Raw genomic sequence first — 22,076 nt, 5'->3', positions numbered from 1 at the left:
AATCCTTTCAAAAAATCCAATGGTATTTTTCAAAGAAATAGAACAAATAATTATAAGATTTGTATGGAACCACAAAAGACCTGAATAGCCAAAGAAGAAGAACAAAGCTGAAATTATTCTCCCTGATTTTAAATTATATTACAAATCTATATTAATTAAAACAGTATGGTATCGGCATAAAAACAAACACATAGACACAGTGTAACAGAATAGAGAGCCTAGAAATAAATCCATGCTCTAGCCAGGCATCCCCAAACTATGTTCCGCGGACAGCATGCGGCCCCCTGAGGCCATTTATCTGGCCCCTGCTGCACTTCCGGAAGGGGCACCTCTTTCATTGGTGGTCAGTGAGAGGAGCACTGTATGTGGTGGCCCTCCAACAGTCTGAGGGACAGTGAATTGGCCCCCTGTGTAAAACGTTTGGGGACCCCTGCAAGTCTAGACATTGTGTTAGGCCAGCTGACACAAAGACGAAAAGATATTGCCATTATCTTCAAAGTGCTCTCTGTGTAGTAGAGAGAAAAATATGTTAGTATGATATTATTTAATAAACATTGTAATATACAAGTTTGATTGTGAGCCTAGAAAAAGATATAAGTCAGACTGAGGGGTCATGAAACTTACTCAGAAGGAGGTGTTTGAAAATTTGGCTTTCCTTCTGTTTTTATATTTTGGTAAAAGACACCATGTTGACATAGCAATTCAATACAGGAACTAGCAGCTCAATTTGTAATACCTTTTCATCTCTTAACATCCATATAGAACACATCCAAACTGTATTTTCTAATGCAACCATTTTTTTCCAACACCTTTCCTCTTGTATAAGCCATTAACATTTTTGACCAGGTCCTCTGCAGAAGTTCTGCTTTTCTGTGGCTTCTTTTCCCTCTTAGAATCAAATATAAACTGGTTTAATGATCACTGAGGCTCTAGCTATTTTGGCTCTTGCTTACCTATCCAAGCTCAGTTCATACCACTTTCCTCTTTTTAATACAGTTTAATCACAAGGCCATTCTTACAGTTCCTTTAACATGAATCTAACTTTTTGCTATTTCAGAGCTTTCGGAGTCATTCTCTTTTCCACGTGACATGATTCCCTTTTTCCTCCTATAACACTTTTTCTCAACAGGTCTCATTGTTAAGCTCTCCTCCACAAAGAAGGCTCTCTCCATCCTTCATTTACTTTCTATCACATCATTCTTTTTATTTTCTTTACAGTAATTGTCACCATCAGTTGTTAAATGGTTTGGTTTGGTTATTTATTTTTTATATAGATATAAAAATAAATATGTTTGATATCTATTACCTCCCTAATAGAACAGTGGCTTCATAAAGGTGGGGATACCTATATAGTGCCTATATTAGTGATGGCTATATTCCCAGTGCCAGTACTGTGCCTTATACATAACAGACATGCAACAAAATATTTGCTAAATAAATGAGTATAGTCCATACTAATAGGATGAAGGGGGCATTTTTCTGTAAAGTGCATGTGCAAGTCACCAAGAAATGAGAGAACATGTTGTATTTGGGATAAACAAGTAATTTATATTTTGGGAACATGAAGATTAAGGTAAAATGATTGAGGTATCTGACATGATAATTATTTATTTATTCAACTAGTATTTATTGATCATACCAGGCACTAGAGATTCAATCTCAAGAAGCTTCTAATCTGGTGGTGTCGGCAGTGGTTGTGTGTATGTGAATAGATTTAGGGTATCAATATACAATAGGGAGTATAGGAGGTGGGTTGTAATTTGAAGTGGAGTGATTAAAAATGCAGAAGATGATTTGGGTGTAATAAAATCTAAGAAAATTAGGTTTGAAGGATTGAGCCAAGTGGGTATCTGGGGAAAGATGTTCTAGGTAGAAGAAAAGGCAAGAGCAAAGGATTGAAGCAGGCAAAAGTAAGCTTGAGATGTTAGACCAGAAATATATTTACTGAGTGTTTTATATTGTGTGAGAAGATTAGACTTTGTATTGCAGCCAATGGGGACTATGAGAAATTTTTGCATAGGGAATTAACTTTTATTATTATTATTATCATTATTATTATTTTGGTTAATATGTTAGGTCACTTTGATCTGAGGCTGGAAGATATAGCCTTGAGGAAGAAACTAGAGGCAAATAAATATATTATGGGGCTTTTGTAAGAGTTTAACAAGATATTACCAGAAAACATACAAGCTGTACAGAAATTTTAAATATAGTAACTATACTTGGGATAATAAATTAATTAGCTAACTTATTGAAGATAATTGAAAGTATTATACATTGTACTCTTATTTCATGTTTTGCATAGGAACCAAGTAGAGAACAGATATATAGAACTATATAATTCTTCAAATTAGGAGTGTATATATACATGGATAGATAGATAGGCTTATAGATAGAGAGATATGCACCAATGAAAAATCCCTCCATTCAATAGTAGATTGAAAGAGAAGATGCTCATGATATTGAAGATAACATCTGAGTTTAGTAGTAATGTGGCTTAGATATTAAAATTGTGTCAATAAAGAATATAGACTATTAAATGCACTGCTAATTACCAAACCCTCTGCAGTTTTAGACTTACAGTATGTGGAGGAAGAGAACAGAGTTTTAACTTCAAGCTTCTATTATGTGGAACATTAACCAATAATTATTATAGAATGAAGGATAATAAATATACACTCTGACCATTAAATTTGTGTGTGTGTGTGTGTCTGTGTGTGTGTGTGTGTATTAGAGACAGAGAGAGACAGAGAGATGGACAGATAAGGACAGACAGACAGGAAGGGAGAGAGATGAGAAGCATCAATTCTTTGCTGTGGCACTTTAGTTATTCATTGATTGCTTTCTCATATGTGCCTTGACAGGGAGCTACAGCAGACCAAGTGACCCCTTGTTCAAGCCAGCGACCTTAGGCTCAAGCTGGTGAGCCTTGCTTAAACCAGGTGAGCCCGCACTCAAGCCAGTGATCCCGGGGGTTTGAACCTGTGTCCTCAGCGCCCCAGGTCAATGCTCTATCCACTGTGCCACCATCAGTCAGGCTTAGACCCTTAAATTTTTAGTCAAATGTTTTGTTAACTCATAAAGGTAGTCTGTCTTTTTTCAAATTTTGGAAAATAGAGTTTTTACCAATTGTTTTATTGAAATTAGTATTGAAATACATTACAAAATGTGGGAGAAATAAAATTAGTTCAGATTATAACTTTTATTTCCTCCATAAATCCCCACATCACCAACTGTAATGTTTTCATCTTAATATAAAATAACAAATAAGAGTTTACTATTTGACAGGTGTAAGCATTCTACAATTAACTCACTTAAACTTTACCATAAACATATAAGGTAGGTACAATTATTATGCCTATTTATCATATGAGCTCTTTAATCAACTAGCCCAAGGCTTATTTATTCAACTATTTGTTGAAGCTGCTGTGTATGGGCCCCATGATAGGTATTGTGGGAATGGTACTTATGCTGGGAAAGTTGTTAAGCTTTGTTGTGAATCTCATTAAGTTTGAATCAATTTACTTAGACCAGAGGTCCCCAAGTAGAACATACTGTCTATAGTTAGCTCTCAGACCTTCATCAAGTAAATTGCTATTATCTTTCTACTGAGTCTACCTTTCTTCCCCAGGTCAGACAGTAGTTCTATGTGTTGTCAAACAAGTCACTAAGCAAATTCTCACTTTATTTAGATGTTTCAGTTTTCTAATGGAGATAGTATAGACAGTCTAAATTCTAGATATTGCATATATTCTTCATTACTCATATAAAAATATAATTAATATACATATATATAAAATGATGGTTCAGCCTGACCAGGCGGTGGTGTAGTGGATAGAGCATTGGACTGGGATGCAGAGGACCCAGGTTTGAAACCTCGAGGTCACCAGCTTGTGTGTGGGTTCATCTCGTTTGAGCAAAGCTCACCAACTTGAGCCCAAGGTCGCTGGCTTGAGCAAGGGGTCACTCACTCTGCTATAAGCCCCTGGTCAAGGCACATATGAGAAAGCAATCAATGAACAAGTAAGGTGCTGCAACAAAGAATTGATACTTCTCATTTCTCTAGCTTCTGTCTGTCTGTACCTATCTGTCCCTCTCTCTGTCTCTGTCTCAAAAAAGAAAATGATGGCTCATATTTAGAAAAGAAAAGTGATACTGTGATTGAGCAAAACTGCATTAACTTATATATTAACTTGGTGAGTTGAGGATGGAGGTACATCACTAGGTTTAAACTTATGATGGGCTTTTCCAAATTCAAACCACACCTACTGGAGTTTAACATGTAAGAAACGCCGTAATTCTTGCTGCCTCTTTTGTTCTACTCTTTTCCACAGGGTGTGCTTCCCCTGTAGGTACCCTATAATGGAGAACTAACCGGGGAACCTAGAGAAAATCCCTAGATGAATGGGATATCTGTACTGATGCCCAATGTTCAAAGTTCACAGTAGGAATGACAGTGCTGAAGGAGCCAAATTCCAGGACATCTTGATAAAATTTTCCCCACTAAACATGGCTTGTTTATAGCCTTATTAGCATTTGTTTTGAGCCTCTTTTTCTCTGCTTTTATGGACAACTAACCTATCTTTATTATTTCTTTGTTTAATCACCATTCTTATTTTTAATCAGATATATTCAAATCATGCAAATCTGAGAATAGTCTTAAATTGACTTTGGGTAACTGCTCAGATTTCCTGCATGGGAACCAAATATCTCACGTCAGAGAGGATAATTTTGCCTGACCTGTGGTGGCGCAGTGGATAAAGCGTCGACCTGGAAATGCTGAGGTCGCCGGTTCGAAACCCTGGGCTTGCCTGGTCAAGGCACATATGGGAGTTGATGCTTCCAGCTCCTCCCCCCTTCTCTCTCTCTGTCTCTCTCTCCTCTCTCTCCCTCCTCTCTCTCCCTCTCTGTCTCTCCCTCTCCTCTCTAAAATGAATAAATAAAAATAAAAATAAAATAGAAAAAAAAATTTTAAAAAAAAAGAGAGGATAATTTTATTTCTCTCATTTTGAAAGTTTTTTAATTTTTAAAAAAATGTTATAGTCCGTAGTAATGGAAACATTATTGAGTGAAATGCTCATTAGCAAATCAGACCAATAACTAGAGTTTTGCTTGTATATTGATTCTTCTGGTTATTATGTTAGCTCTAAGAAAAGTTACACAATGCTTTTCTGCTGTTGCAGTAATTCTTTTTTCATACATCACTTTTCACTTTAGTGTTTCCTCTAAATTTTAATTTGAGGCTTATTTGAGAGGTGTACAGCATAACGTCCTATTGAAACAATTTGGAAATTCCCAAAATAGAGCACTTTTTATATATTTCACTGAAAAAGTAATTTTACATATGGGTGTGTGCATATGTGTATATTCCATCATGATCATTCTGTGAAAAACAAATAGAAAGCAGAAAAGAGCACATAGACTTGCTGAGAAACATCTGGTTTGGGCAAATGTGTCTAGACAATTAACGAGGTGAATAGACATGGGATATAGCTTGAATACCCTAACTCTCTAAAAAGTTAAGGTAACTGGAGTGCTATAATAACATTGAATGTTCTCATTTTGGGTAAAGATTTTTGTTTTTGTTTTCGGTGACACATATTATTATGTAAGGTACCTAAGTTAGGATTCTTAATTTTTTTAAAAAAGTTTTTAATTGCTTGAAATGTACAATGCAGCTACAAATTTGCCAGGCTTTTAAGTGACAGCTGAACATCAGTAATCTGTTAAATTGCCCATAGCATGAATATAGGTCAACGCATCAGGGTTTTATGGCTTTCTATTAAACAATTGACTAAACAGTTGAGTTTATAGTCTATTTTAAATAGTTGGGAAGCCTTTGAGTGTTATGGGTTTATGATAAACAGTTGGCTAAATATTTACCACATAAGATTACTCATACTTCTTATCAGAATAGATTATTATTAATCTGCCCTTTATAGTGCTTACAAAATTATTACATAACATAAGATAGCTAAAAATCAATGCTACTGCAGTTACTTTAATTGTTAGATGTTTATGGTCATCCTACAAGCATGTGAGTTTCTTGAAAAAATTGTAATTATTGATATCGATATGTTTGATCACAGAAAAATAAGACTGAATCTGTGTAGAAATTTACTTTAAACTGTTCTGTTAAATGAGATTTATTCAAGATATTTGGTTATATCACAACTGATATAATTTCAGGTGGCTACACAGACGACAGGGCCAACGGGGGGTCTCACCCATCAGTGCACAGAGCAAAGGGGCCCAGTCAAGTCTTCCTCTCGTGCCAGTTCTAAAACTCAGGGCAAATACTTGCCAGCATAAAGTGTATGCACACACGTCATTCTACCTCTCTTGGTTGTCTGTGGTTAAAAAATACAATCAAAGGGATTTACAAGCAGGAGGGAGCCAGGTCTCCATACTCTCATCATTGTTAATACCATTATATACTTTTTTGCTATGTCTGTGTATATGTTTAGAACTATATAATTCCCTAAGTATTGAATAATAGAATTTATAAACCCATTAAAATAAATTCTATCACTAGAATAGATTATACATTATGTTATATAGCTTATTATTTTGATAATATGAACCATAAACATACCTGAAACAAATAGTATTCATGAGTCATTGCTCCACGAGACCTACTGTCGGGAATAACAACACTAAGCTGAGATCCAGTTGTGAGGGAGACACCAGACTCACCCCTTAGCTACTGACTCTTCACCCACAGAAACGAACACAGTGCACATGGTTCAACTTCAAAATCAGGAAAATTATAATTTATTTTATATCAGACCTATTCAAACATTGTTAAAAATAAATATGTTAAGTTTACAAAATCTGAAGCTCAATGTTATAGCACTTGCTGACCTCTTTTTGTGGGCTTCCATAGAGGGTTTTTTGTTTTTTGTTTTGTATTTTTCTGAAGCTAGAAACGATGAGAGACAGTCAGACAGACTCCCGCATGCGCCCTACCGGGATCCACCCGGCACGCCCACCAGGGACGAAGCTCTGCCCACCAGGGGGCGATGTTCTGCCCCTCTGGGGCGTTGGTCTGCCGCAACCAGAGCCACTCTAGCGCCTGGTGCAGAGGCCAAGGAGCCATCCCCAGCGCCCGGGCCTTCCTTGCGCCAATGGAGCCTTGGCTGTGGGAGGGGAAGAGAGATAGAGAGGAAGGAGGGGGGAGGGGGTGGAGAAGCAAATGGGCGCTTCTCCTATGTGCCCTGGCCGGGAATCGAACCCGGGTCCCCCGCACGCCAGGCCAATGCTCTACCGCTGAGCCAACCGGCCAGGGCCTCCATAGAGTTTTATGTTCTTCCAATTTTGTTGTTTTTTTAAGTCATTGAGCAATTAGAAAGAAAGTAATGTCTTCATAATTGTTAATAAATTCTGGTATATCTGTAAATATTTGTTCTGAGGAATTATTTTATAACAAAAAAAGGCCTCACATTTGCATTGCATTTTCCATTTACATAGTACTTTAGCATCTGTAAAGATAACGTATTAGTTGACAGTTGGTGTTCTGGTTTGATAAGAAGCCTAAGGAAATTTCCACTAAATTAGGTGATACATGAAAATGATACAGTACATTAACAGAGAGAATTTTTTTATTTTGAAGTTCCTATTTAAAATTCTACAGTTCTCTAATTTAATATGTAAATTAAGTATTTAGTTTTAAATAGTGATAGGATGATTTATGCTATATGAATACAAATCAATGCTAATGAACTATATTTTAATACCTGGGCACTTTCTGAAATTAACTTGGAGCATACATTATTTTTATATTTCCTCTTTTGAAATACTACAGAATTTTACACTACAAAAGCCTGTATGCTTTTGGATAAACTCATTCAGCATTTCCCCCCCAAAAGGTGATTTGACTGTGAGAATTTATTAAGGAATCAATATATCTCAATTGCTGTGAGTCAACTTAAGAACAAATTTAAATGATTTAAAAAAAACTCCCTAAGAAAGTGTATAATTGTGCATTTAAATACTTTATAATTTTTTTTTGTTTTAAATATTTTGTACAGAAATTCCCTGAATTCTCTTCTTCATAGACGATGCCTTTAGTAACTTACTCTCTTGAGTTAGAGAGAAAGCAAAATCTGTTAAGAAAAGAGTTTAAAACTGGTTTTAGTGGATGGCAAAAGAGGCTGTAGTTGCATAGTGCAGAAAATGTTATGTCAAAATAAGCACTAACTGTGCTTCATAATCCAATTCACAAGCTCCTTTTATTTTGGCAATGATACTGTAATAAAGAGTTAGCAGCCTGACCAGGTGGTGGTGCAGTAGATAGAGTATTGTTCTGGGATGCTGAGGACCCAGGATCAAAACCCCAAGGTCATCAGCTTGAGTGCGGGCTCACTGGCTTGAGCATGGGTTCATAGACATGACCCCATGGTCACTGGCTTGAGCCTAAAGGTCACTGGCTTGAGCCCAGAGTTGCTGGCTTGAGGAAAAGCTCACTGGCTCAGCTGGAACCCCCCAATCAAGGCACATATAAGAAAACAATCAATGAACAACTAAAGCGTTGTGCACGCAACTGCAAGTTGATGCTTCTTATCTCTATCCCTTCCTGTTCCTCTTTCTCGTGCACTAAAAAAAAAAGAAGTTAGCAAAACCTTTCTCATTCCTTCATAAGGACCAGTCTCCAGAGAAAGAGAAGTTGCACCTATATGACTTAAAATTATGATTACAAAATTAACCACAGAACTACAAAAGTACAAAAAATGACCCTGCACCAATGGAGGTCTAGAGGTCTAATTTGAAGAGGCCTATTGTGAGGAAAATGTACTTTTAAAATATGTTTTTTAAAAAAGTTAATGCAAATGTATTCTCAGAATATTTGTTTTATAAATTTATGAATATTTATATTTAGTAACTGAGTGAAACTGAAGTTCCAGAGAATGAACCTGATTTCTGAAATGTCTTGCTCATGGCAGTCACCCTGCAGCCTGGCTGTAGAAGCACAGACGTGTGGAGCCCACAGAGGCTGCCGGCCCGGGCGTCTCTCAGCAGGCTGTCCTTGCACCTTGTCTCCCCGGGCGTCTCTCAGCAGGCTGTCCTTGCACCTTGTCTCCCCTTCCGGCTGCGCTCTGGCGGGGATTGTGAATGACTGACAACACTGGGAAAAGCACTACTTTGTAGAAAAAGAATAGTTTCCACCCCAATTTACTCATAGCCTATCTATAATATGCAATGTAAGAAGTGTGGTCTCGGAAGTTAAAAATGTGTTCATGCTAATCACTTATCTATCACTTCTCTGTGTGATCTTAGGCAAATCTTTCACCTAGTTTTAGCCTCCATTTTTGATTCTTTATTATTCGTAAGGATAGCAATGCCTAGTTTATTATGTTACAGTTAGCGTGTAAAGATAGTATATAGAGTGCTTGAAATAGTCTATTTATTCATCTGGCAAGAACTGACTATATGCCTACTCTATGCCAGCCATGCTGATAATCACAGAAAAGCTGTAAACAGACATGCCCCTGGCTTCCTAGGGGCTATGTCTTCAGAGCAGATGAGATAAAAACAGAAACAAAAGAGAAAACTGATGAACAAACAAGGCAATTTCATGAATTGGTAAGTTTTTAAAAAGAGAAAAAAATAGTATAGTATATTAATGATATAATAACACCAGCCTCACATTGGCACAGCTATTAAGAGCTGTTTCTTTGTAATTTTTCCCAGTTCTATCTTAGTGACATCATGTTGGTAGGTTGGAATTGACCATTGTCAGGGTATTTATTCCAAGGAAATAATCAAGGGCCACAAAATAGCCTTCCCTGTCCTCCTGTTCCTGGGAGCTTGTTCTTCTACGTTAGTTAGCACCCTGTTGGGTGTAGTAGTGACAGGGACTTAATGATAAGAAGGAACCAGTCCTTGCAGAGATCCAAGGTCAGAGCATTTTAGGCAAAGAGAACAGCAAGTGCAAAGGCTCTGTGGCTTGAAAGTTCAAGGAACAGTTATATAACAAAAGATAATTTATGATAGTGCCTATTTCTGAGAAGAAACTAAATTGGTCGGTGTTGTAGAGAATGACCAGCATTGTGAGCTAGGTGTTATTCATATGGGACATTAATTTCGAAAACTTGCTTATGAAGCAGACACTCTGAGATCTAGAAAACTTTATCAGTTTATGTAAGATATGCTAATACTAAGTTGTAACTTTTTGTTTCAACAAACTCATTAGAAAAGTAAGGAAAAAGTACCTTCATGCTTCAACAACTGCTGCTAGTTAATGGTGAAGCTGGGGCTGGAAACTTGGGAGGACTAGACTGGGGCCTGTACTTGTAGCTTCTGGTCTGTGTTTTGGTAAGAAAGGAAGACAGGAGAAAGAAGAATAAGAAAGAAAAGGCAAATGAGCCAAAAATGCATTGATAGGCTTAGTGGAGGCAGAGGAGAGGAGCAACTGTATTTGGGCTCCCAAAGTAAAACCCCAGAAACTGGATCAAAGATCAGAAAACCGAAGAAGTTGCCAAAGATGAAATGAAGCCCAGTGATGACAAGACTGAGGAAAACTTGGCTTCCATTGCCAACGGGGGATGTTGATCCCAGTCTCTGCGGTCTGTTTATCCTGGGTTGATCTTTCATGCATCTTTTAGAAAATTGACTATTTGTGGGCCTGAAATTTAGGTATACATTTTAAAGAGTTTTCTACCATATTAACTTGTAAAATATTCTGGCCCTCTATGTAATGACTATTCTAATTATGTCTTGTGTGTTACCAACTTTAATTCCTAAAGAAACCTTAAAACATTCCACTAAAATAAATTTTTCCTCACAAATTGCTAAAAATGATATCACTGTTTTTCTAGGTTTTCTACTTTGTAAAAATATTTTTATTGCATTGTAAATGACTTTAATAAATATACATGACTGACTTTTTTCACTACTGAAGAGCACATAGAACCTAGTTTTTTCGTTTTTCTTTTTTTTTTTTTTTTTTTTTTTACAGAGACAGAGAGAGAATCAGAGAGAGGGATAGACAGGGACAGACAGACAGGAACAGAGAGATGAGAAGCATCAGTCATTAGTTTTTCGTTGCACATTGCAACACCTTAGTTGTTCATTGATTGTTTTCTCATATGTGCCTTGACCGTGGGCCTTCAGTAGACCGAGTAACCCCTTGATAGAGCCAGCGACCTTGGGTCCAAGCTGGTGAGCTTTTGCTCAAACCAGATGAGCCCACGCTCAAGTTGGTGACCTCAGGGTCTCGAACCTGGGTTCTCCGCATTCCAGTCCAACACTCTATCCACTGTGCCACCACCTGGTCAGGCAGAATCTGGTTTTAATATTTAATATTCCATCTTATCCACCATTGATAGGGAGTGGTGGTTAGGTGTTAAGGTATACTTACTTTTTTTTTTTTAATTATTATTATTTTTTATTTATTTATTCATTTTAGAGAAGAGAGACAGAGAGGGAGAGAGAGAGAGAAAGAGAGAGAGATAGAGAGAGAGAGAGAGAGAGAGAAGGGGGGAGGAGCAGGAAGCATCAACTCCCATATGTGCCTTAACCAGGCAAGCCCAGGGTTTTGAACCGGTGAACTCAGCGTTCCAGGTCAACGCTTGATCCACTGTGCCACCACAGGCCAGGCTAAGGTATACTTTCTAACAGTACAGCATGGATTTCTATTTCTTGGTATAATGAATCGATAATTTTGCAATAAAATTTCTAGGAGGGTCTTGATAATACAAGGGCAACAAAAGTAATGGGTTCGCCCTGGCTGGTTGACTAGGCCGCATGCAGAAGTCCTGGGTTCGATTCCCCGTCAGAGCACACAGGAGAAATGCCCATCTTCTTTTCCACCCCTCTCCCTCTCACTTTTTTCTCTCTCTCTCTTTTCCTTCTACCCTCCTGCAGCCAGGGTCAATTGGAGCGAGTTGGCCCCTGGCACTGAGGATGGCTCCATCCATGGCCTCTGTCTCAGGTACTAAAAAAATAAATAGCTCCGGCAACATAATAACGCCTCAAATGGGCAGAGCCTGGCCACCTAGTGGGCTTTCCTGGTGGATCCCCATTGGGGTGCATGTGGGAGTATGTCTACACCTCCCCTCCTCTCACTAAAAAAAAAAAAAGAAAGAAAAGAAAGAAAGAAGAAGAAAATAATGGGCTCATTTCCATAGCCAAATCATACTTATAAAATAGGCCTTACCATCCCAGTAAAAATAGCATTATATTCAAATAATTCTCTCCTCAACTATTTGCATTTTTAAATTAAGGAAACAAATTAATAATAATATTTCAAGCAAATGGGAGGGTTGGAAGGCAAAGGAAATAGGATCTCAAGCACCTGTTGCTTAAACGTTATTAAAATATATTTCCTTTTTTAAAGTAAGGTATCGATTTTAAGTATGAGAAAAATAAAATCTCGCTCCCAGCTGCTCTTGGAGGGAAGGCTGGGGCTCAGGATGGGGGTTCGTGCGTGAGGATGCAGGAGGGCGTGAGAGGACAGAGGTCCTGAGAGGCAGCTGGGGCTCCTGAGCAGGCCACAGACTCCCTGCAGCTAAGCATGAGGTGCTGCTTTTCTCTATGCAGAAACAGTGAGCATGAGACATTTTTGTGTTGATAGTTCAACAAGACATTGCTTATACCTGAAATGAAGATCTTTAAAGGAGAACTGAGTTTCAATAATTCCAGTTGTTTTCACTCGAGAATGTAGAACATCTTGCTCATTTGGGACATATCCAGAAGCAGTTATCCTGTCCAAATCATTAAGGTAGCTAGCAAAAAACAAAATGAATAGCATATATATTTTTAACTTTTCATTTGAAGATATCAGGATTCAGTAGAAAAAATTTTGTTGTTGTTGTTCAGGGTCCATCAAAATTATTAAGCCCCAGACTGAAAATTTTCAAACTCTGCTCAACACAGTTTCAAGAGCTTGGTGGCAGGGATGTTGCAGAGCACTGAGTGTGGTCCACAGCTGACCGTGGGGATGGGAGCCTCTTCTAGCAGTAGACAGATCAATGCTTCCTTAGCTTGCATTTTGTGGGGCGTACATGATTGATTTGCTGGTATGTAGATAGACATTTGAGAGGAAATGATGTAATAAGACATCATTCAAAAACTCCTACCATGTATTAGTGATTACTAGTCTAATGATTCCTAGACTAGTCTCAAAATGTTTTAGTTTATATTTATTTGGGCCCTTTGAATTGTAAGGGTAATTGGTTTTGATGTCATAATTGGAAAGTTGTATTGTTCTCCATGGATTGTCTAGCTTAAGATTCTGAACAAATTTCATTAAGTGCCATGATTACATCCAATTAGTTCAATGAAATTAGAAATTTTTGACGTTCTTGCTGGTTCACACTGGCACTAATTCATGACATTGCTGACCCACCGCTGAGCCTGCACTCCTGGGGACAGAAAGCTGTACCTACACGTTGTATCCACTTCTCCCTCCTCTCGTGCTCCATCAGGGCATCCCCATGCCCCACTCATCCACAGAGGCCATGTTTAAAAACACTGTTGTTGGCCCTGGCCGGTTGGCTCAGCGGTAGAGCGTCGGCCTGGCGTGCGGGGGACCCGGGTTCGATTCCCGGCCAGGGCACATAGGAGAAGCGCCCATTTGCTTCTCCACCCTGCCCCCCTCCTTCCTCTCTGTCTCTCTCTTCCTCTCCCGCAGCCAAGGCTCCATTGGAGTAAAGATGGCCCGGGCGCTGGGGATGGCTCCTTGGCCTCTTCCCCAGGCGCTAGAGTGGCTCTGGTCCCGGCAGAGCGACGCCCCGGAGGGGCAGAGCATCGTACCCCGGTGGGCAGAGCGTTGCCCCTGGTGGGTGTGCCGGGTGGATCCCGGTCGGGCACATGCGGGAGTCTGTCTGACTGTCTCTCCCCATTTCCAGCTTCAGAAAAATACAAAAAAAAAAAAACCCAACAAAACAAAACAAACAAAAAACAAAACAAAAAAAACACTGCTGTTACCAGGCTGAGTGCTGTCCTCTCTGCCTACAGGATCTAGGAGTGATGAGTTGTAGGGATAAGTCTGACTAACTGTGCTCTGTAAGAAGAGTCTGTTAGATTAAAGAAACTGCTTTTAGCTTCATCCTTGAAACTAATGTCTTTAGACTAAAACAAAGTGTTTTATTTAAAACAACTCTTCTAGATATTTGATACAAAAGCTTTAGTAGCTTAGCAATATGACTATTTTGGGAAAATGTTAAATAGAGATAGTAATAGACTGGTAAAGTGCTTATGACAAAATTAGACATTATATTGAACCAACTATATACATATAAATAGAGAGCTCATAATGAGCTTACATCCATCCAGACAGAATTTGAGAGGTAGAATCCAACTGAATATTAGTTTTTCAAAAGTTGACTTTTTTCAGCACTAAGTTAAAGAGTTGTTTATACCTTAAACACTTAGCACAATGCCTTGAAAAAGCAAAGCTATTTTATCATTTGTTTAAAATAAATTCAGCCTGATTAGGTGGTGGCACAGTGGCTAGAGCATCGGACTGGGATGCAGAGGACCGAGGGTTGAAACCCTGAGGTTGCCAGCTTGAGCCCAAGGTTGCTGGCTTGAGCAAGGAGTCACTCTGTCTGCTGTAGTCCCCCCGCCCCTGGTCAAAGCACATATGAAAAAGCAATCAGTAAACAACTAAGGTGCCACAACAAAGAATTGATGCTTCTTATCTCTCTCCCTTCCTGTCTGTCTGTCCCTATCTGTTTTACTCTCTGTCTCTCTGTCCCTGTCACCAAAAAAAAAGTAAAATTAAAAATTAATTGATTAATTAATTCAGTAGCAATATAGATAATTTATTCTTGAAGTATCTTTCTCCTTTGAAGCTGAAATAAACTTAGAATAGGCAAACACCCCAAAGAGATATTGGCCAAGGACAAATAGACATTCGCTCTTCAGAAATAAACATATATATAGTGTGAAAATATGTCACTATTTTTTATTTTAATAAAGTTTAATTTTTCTTAAAAAAGAGAAAAATAAAGATGTATATCAGAAGAACGTATTGGAAGATTTTTCTACCTTATCTATTTTGTGAATCAAGTTCCTTTGTGAATTCCCTTTGGATAAAGTTTTCATAGGTGGTAGGTACATTATTGGTCAATTGGTTCATGCAGGAGCAAAAGAAAAAGCAAAGCCATGCCTGCTATGATAGATATTATTGATATATTTCATTTAATAAAAGCTAAATGAAAGCTTTGGTAAACATATTTTAATGTAGTTTCATTTGTATATATAAATCATTACAAACAAAGCAGAAGCATTAGAGTGACACAGATTCGGATTTGCATTTAAAATATTTGTTTTTATAAACAAATATAGGATTTGGGTACTCAAGCCTGTGGGCCAAAACTTACACCAAACCAGAGGCTCTAAATATATGTAACTCAAATTACTTAAAAGAGATTCAAATATTTTTCTAATTATGTAAAAATACTATTTTTTCTGGTAAAGTCTATGTTAAATCTTAAAGCATATGGAATTTCAATAGCACACTAGACAGCCTCAATGAGTAGAGCAATAAGTATTAATTAAAATGTTCCCGTTTGCTATGGTCATGACACTTTCCTTCGGTTTGCTAGTAGTGATGGTGCTGGAGGTGCTGTGTGCCAACGGACAGCATTCTTTTTTCTTAAACTGCTTAGGACTCATCTCTGTTAGCTTCAACTTGAAGGGTCTCTGTGTTTTAGACAATAACAAATATCCCACTTTCACCAAAAAGTGACAGAAAGGAAGTGGAAGAAAGGAAAGGGAGGGAGGAAAAAAGGGAGGTAAGAAGGAAGAAAAAAGGAGAAAGGGAAAGAGAAGAGAGGAGAAGAGAAGAGAAGAGAAGAGAAGAGAAGAGAAGAGAAGAGAAGAGAAGAGAAGAGAAGAGAGGAAGGAAGGAAAAGAAATAGAGACCATTGCTTTATATAATGCACATGAAATACACATGGATATGGTGCTGATCTGATAATATATTTACTAGTTTGTTTTTCATTAAAAATGTTTATTTATTGATTGATTTTTAGAGAGGGAGGAAGGGAGAGAGACAAAGACAGAGAGGGAAGCATTAATTTATTGTTCCTCCTATTCATGCCATCATCTGTTGATCCTTGAATGTGCCCTAACTGGGGATGGAACTCACAACCTCAGCATGTTGGGAGGATGCTCTAATTACATACAAGTACACACATACTTGTAGGCATATGACCATAGGATAAGAACTACTTACTAAGATGGAAACTTAAAATCAGCTTTATATTTCCTTTTGTTTGATAATTGCTAATCGGATGATAGCTATGAAGCTTATAAAATCTTTCTTAAGATTCAAAAAGAATTCTACAATGTACAAAGGTGAATATCAATATATTATTTTCTTCTAGATTTCTGTATCATGCTCCTCGAATCAAAGGAACTCCAGAGCATGTGTCATTAATAAGATTACTTTAGAACATGACTTCAGTAACCTGAGCAGAGGTGAAATGAATAACCCCAAACATAGTGTGCATGTCACCAGTCTATGCTCACATTGAGAATGCAAAATGATTCTGTGCTTACATTGAGAATGCAAAATGATTCTTTTTCATTCAGAGAACATATTTAAAGCATACAGATCCTCTCAGGAAAATAGTTTCAAATTTAGTTATTTAAAATGTTCAATGGTCATATGCTTTAATATTTCATTTATATCATTTTGATCTTTTTTATTTTTCTTGAGTTATTTCTCATTTTAGTATAATAAAATGTAAAGCCATTGACTTTTCTCATTGGTGAAATACCAATGTTGAGTATATAGTTATAATTTTTAATTTTAAGTGTTTCAACTACAATTCCTTCAAAAAATATTCACTTACTAAGCTGCTGAGTCGTTGAGCTGATACTCAGATGACCTTTCAAAGCAGGCCTGAATTCCAGGATCTCTCCACAGGCGTTTAATCACCTCGGCCAGTGCAGGCGACATCCCTCCATCTTCCAGGGAATTTGCCATCGCACAAAGTTGTTGTTGGTCTTCCTATGGCAATGTTTGTATGAAAAGATTAAAATGTATTGTTGTTTGAAATCATCTGTTCTTTTTTTTTAATATAAAAATATATCTCACTTGGATAATTTTATATTTTCTTTTAGGTAATAATTCCATTGAACATCTATTCAATGTATTTTAAAGTTAAGAAAACTAAAGTTCCTTATAATCACTGGCTCATACCCAGAAGAGTTCTTCATTGCAAAACCTAAAGTGCTTAAATATTATAATTAAAGAATTAGAATATTTCAGTACATATTACTAACTTTTAAATATGATAAAAAAGGGATAACAATACTTTGATATAAGTCCATTGAGCTTTAAGATATACTAATAAGTAGTGCAAAAATAGAAAATAAAACTTAATACTCTAAAACTGTACTTAAAATTGATATACAATATTATTTGCCATCATCTACCTCTTTGTAATCATGTAGATAAATAATGGTAAACATTTTGATACAGTCAAAGTTTTGAATACCCATGTAGTATTGTTAATTGCATGCCTGTGGCACAAATTAATAGGACAGAGGTCAGACTTAATGAGAAAAAGAGAAGAGAGGGGAAAGAAAAGGAAAAAAGAAAAGCAAGTAAGTATTGTATTAGTCCTGATAGAATCTGTGGATCTGATAAGAGCAGGAAGAAATAAAAGTACACTGAAAAAATAATATAGTCCACAGCTTATATAAACTAATTATCAAATCTGTTTTGTGACAAAGTATTTATTTGAGACTAAGAATTTGAGTTTCAGTATAATTACTGACTACTACAAACCAGGCACACGATGAAGTCTGGGCTCAGAGGCTGGTTGTCAGTGTCCGAAGTCCATGCTCTTTCCTGCATGTGCTATTATATTTCCAAGAAAATTAGCACATGTGAAATCTCACACAATCTTCACAACAGTTGCTTAGACACTATACTTTTTCCCATTTTACAAATAAGGAGTCTAAAACTAGGCAGCTAATTTGAAAGACTGATAAAGACAATAAGCATCAGAAGAAGAGACAAACCCAAATATATTATGTGCAATGTCTGGAATATGGCCAATAAGAACTTGCTGGTTTTCTGACAGAAGTTAATTTATTATTATTTTAAGTTGAAGCTAAGTTTATTGCACTGGTTTTTAAAACTGCTTGGTGCATGAAAAACTAAGTATGTTTTTCAATGTTAGAGAGAGGCTCTGTTAAAACTAAAAACCTTATTTTGTTTTTCTTCACATTGATATTTTATTGCCAAAACAAACTGAGCAAATGACCATTAAGCCAAAAATTGTAAATGGTCCCAATCAAGGCTTAACCCCGTTTTCTTGCATCAGCACAGAGTTAAGTTTTAAATCCTTCTTGATTAGTTAGATGTGAAAGAGAAGCACAGAGGCAGCGAAATATGATCCAGCCAATTTTGCTGGCTTCGTCTTGTTCACCTCTTTCTACTATTAAAATGCCATTTAGGAGAAATGATGCAATGAAATAGTTGCTCAAACAGTTTTGTCCCTGCAGGGAAAAAAACTACACGACTTGTTAGCAAACCCGTACAAACCAAGCTAATAAATTTTTTTGTTTCTCTTTAAAATTTTCCACTTGTAATTTTAATGCACTTTGTTTTATAGATATCATGAACATAATCTTACCTTGAACATTTAAATATCACCAAGTCTCAGCCCTGGCCGGTTGGTTCAGTGGTAGAGCGTCGGCCTGGCATGCAGGAGTCCAGGGTTCGATTCCCGACCAGGGCACACAGGAGAAGCGCCCATCTGCTTCTCCACCCCTCCCCCTCTCCTTCCTCTCTGTCTCTATCTTCCCCTCCCGCAGCCAAGGCTCCATTGGAGCAAAGTTGGCCTGGTGCTGAGGATGGCTCCATGGCCTCTGCCTCAGGCGCTAGAATGGCTCTGGTTGCAACTGAGTGATGCCCCAGATGGGCAGAGCATCGCCCACTGGTGGGCGTGCCGGGTGGATCCCAGTCGGGTGCATGCGGGAGTCTGTCTGACTGCCTCCCCATTTCCAACTGCAGAAAAATACAAAAAAAATAAAAATAAAAATAAATATATCACCAAGTCTCTCTGTCCACCACATCAATCCTAGTACCTCCTCTGGAAGCAAGCAGTCCTATCAGTTTGGCTTTTGTCTTTTGAGATTTTTATTTTTTATTTTATTGCATTCATAGCTAAAGTTGAAGGTGGTGATTTTCAAATCAGGCTTCATATTATAAGCTCATGGGGCATGTCTTTAAAATACTGATACCAAAAGACCTCAACCCAAACAAAATGAGTCAGAATCCCTGTCAGTTTCTGCAAAGGTGCTATAAAAAAATCTCCCAAGTGACTCAAATTTGTGGCCTAAGTTGGGAATCTCTGGCAATATACAGTATATTTTTAAAACCATAAATAATATGTTATTGGATATCCTGCATTTCTTTTCTTTTTTCTAAGTGAGAGGTGGGGAGGCAGAGATAGATTCCCACATGTGCCCTGACTGGGATCCACCCAGCAAGCCCCCTACCGGGTGATGCTCTGCCCAGCTGGGCCACTGCTCTGTTGCTTGGCAACTGAGCTATTTCAGCACCTGAATCAAGGCCCATGAAGCCATCCTAGTGCCGGGGCCAACTTTGCTCAAAACATTCAAGCCATGGCTGCAGGTGGAGGAGAGGTAGAGGGGGTAAAGGGGTGTCGAAGCGGATGATCATTTCTCCCATGTACTTTGACCAGGAATTGAACCTGGAACTTCCACACACTGGGCCAGCACTCTACCACTGGGCCAACCAGCCAGGGCCCATACCGCATTTCTATTCTTAAAATTCTTCTTCAGTTAGAGGACTCACATGGTAATATAAAGAATCAAAATTCATATGTTTAAGGGATAGAGCCCTCCAAACAAATTTGAGTTTTTAAACTATATAACAACAAAATTAGCAGGTATTATGAGAAGTTGTCTTCTACATAATAGCCAAATTGATTGAAAACTGAACTCCAATTGCTTATCTTATTCCTATATTATGAAAATCCCTGTACCGTCCCATAAAACTTAAAATAAAACCCAAACCCCTTATTGTTGCTCACAAGGCTCTACATGTTTTGACACATGTCTTTCTTTTCACTCTTATTTCTCTCCTTCTCTCTCTCCCTCTCTCTCCCCCCTCTTTACCTTTCCCTATTTCCCCATTTCTCAAGAACCAATGGACTCACTGTTCTCGAATTCACCAAGTCCCCATTTCAGAGCTCCTTCATGTCCTCCCGTTGCTGCCTTCCTACTGTGTCCAGGTCTCTTCCCAATACCACGCCCTCAAGGATGCCGTTGATGCCACCTGTCTTCCACTCTCTCCTTATTCTCTTGCCCTCCTTGCTTTTTTTGTAGTACGTACTCATGTAGTGTATATTTCTTTATTTTGTATCTTTTATTAGAGTGTAAGTACTTGAAGGCAGAGATTTTATTATTTTGTTTATTTTTATATCCTTAAAATTGATACAGAACCTTAACACATAGTACAGGTCCCTGAAATATTGCTGAATAAATGAATCAGTAAAATAAATATACTAGTTAGCTCAGACCACATATTCTAGAAAAACCTTAAGAGATCTCCAGTAATTTCCCACATTTTTCCTATAACTCCAAGTGGGAAGGGGGTGAGTGGCATCCAGAAAAAATTATATTTCCTTATCGTTTATTTAGAAAAGTATGGGAATTGTAGAGGTTCTAAATGGTTCTTTCAAGGTTGCATAGTTCTGGAACTGTTGCTTAGAAAGCAAAATATATATATTTTCTTCACAGATTGCCCAGAACTTCGTCATCAATATTAGAGACCTCAGGTGGACCTAGAATTTCATGAAACTCATTCTGAACCCTAGATTCATATTTCCAAAGACTTCAGAAAATACCTATCAAAAGAAGAATAAGGTATCATGACCTAGTAATTTGGGGAAATGACAATTTAAAAATGCCAGGTTTCTTGCTACAGATTTTTAGTCTTTGACCATTAATGTTGTTTGCAAATTTCCAAGAAGTTGTAATAGTATGTATGTATTCCAGACTTATTTGATCACAGAATTTTTGTTTTTTCTTTTCTCAGAGCATACTCAAAAATCACTGTTCTTTGGTTCAGATTGTAGGGTTCACTTTGTAGGGTGCTATGTCAAAGACGGTCACAAAACACCCATTAAAAGTGTTTTAAATATTTTTAAGCATTCTTTTATGTTAATGTAGTGGGTATTTTAGATGTTCTAAAATACAATCTTATATTCACAAAGGGTAAATAGAAATATACTAAATGCCTTTATTATGTCTCCTCTTGTTTTTTCAGCTTTACTCCTTATAAACTCTATATTTAGGAAATTAGTCTATTAAATATTAAACCGAAAAAGTAAGAACAAGTTCTCTTTCGACCATAGGTCCTATCTCTCCACTACTTTTCAGCTATAGCTCCAGAAATTGCCTTTAAACTGTTCCATATACTCCTCTCATTTCTCAACACACTTCAATGCATCCTGCTTCCAAAATTCTTCTGAAACTTCTCATTACGTACCCAAGGAACTACATATTATTAAAACCAATAGATTATTTTACATATATTTCATGCTTTTTGAGAGAGGTATGGAGAGAGAGAGATGGGAACGTCGAGCTGCTCCTGTATGTGCCCTGACCAGGGAATTGAACCACCAACTTCCTGAATGACTCTCCAACCAACCAAGCTATCAGCCAGGACTCAATTTTTATTGATTTTTAGAGAGATAGACAGAGGAAGAAGAGAGGGAAAGGGAGAGGGAAGGGAAAGATTTGTTGTTCACTCAGTTGTACATTTTTTAGTAGCTTCCCGTATGTGCCCTGACTGGGAATTGAACCCGCAAACTTGTTGTTTCTGGAGGGCGCTCTTAACCATCTGAGCTAACTGGTCAGGGCCATATATACTTCATTCTTGACCTTTCAGTATCTGTAACCTCTCTTTGGAACATCTGTCTTAAACTTTGAGGTTTCACACACTCCTCGTTTTCCTCTTTCTATTCTGTCCTCTCCTCCAAGGCTTCTTGTTCCCCCAAAATGACCAGAACGTATTGGAGTTTCTCAGTACTTTTCCTACACCTCTATTTTCCTTAATGCTCCTCCCAATCTAAGCT

At 37.7% G+C, this 22,076-nt stretch overlaps 1 protein-coding gene across 1 annotated transcript in view; it reads right to left on the bottom strand.

The window, feature by feature from the left end:
* GNAT3 (G protein subunit alpha transducin 3) overlaps positions 1 to 22,076 on the bottom strand; it is a 54,123-nt gene that overhangs the window by 4,741 nt on the left and 27,306 nt on the right. The window contains exons 4-5 of the mRNA XM_066240365.1: positions 16,809 to 16,966; positions 12,597 to 12,725 (exon numbers count right to left, since the gene is read on the bottom strand). Coding sequence (XP_066096462.1) covers positions 12,597 to 12,725; positions 16,809 to 16,966 — 287 coding nt within the window. The remainder of the gene's footprint in view (positions 1 to 12,596; positions 12,726 to 16,808; positions 16,967 to 22,076) is intronic.

This window comes from Saccopteryx bilineata, chromosome 7 (genome assembly GCF_036850765.1).
Source record: "Saccopteryx bilineata isolate mSacBil1 chromosome 7, mSacBil1_pri_phased_curated, whole genome shotgun sequence".
NCBI lineage: Eukaryota > Metazoa > Chordata > Mammalia > Chiroptera > Emballonuridae > Saccopteryx > Saccopteryx bilineata.
This window is presented reverse-complemented; position numbering and strand designations above follow the sequence as displayed.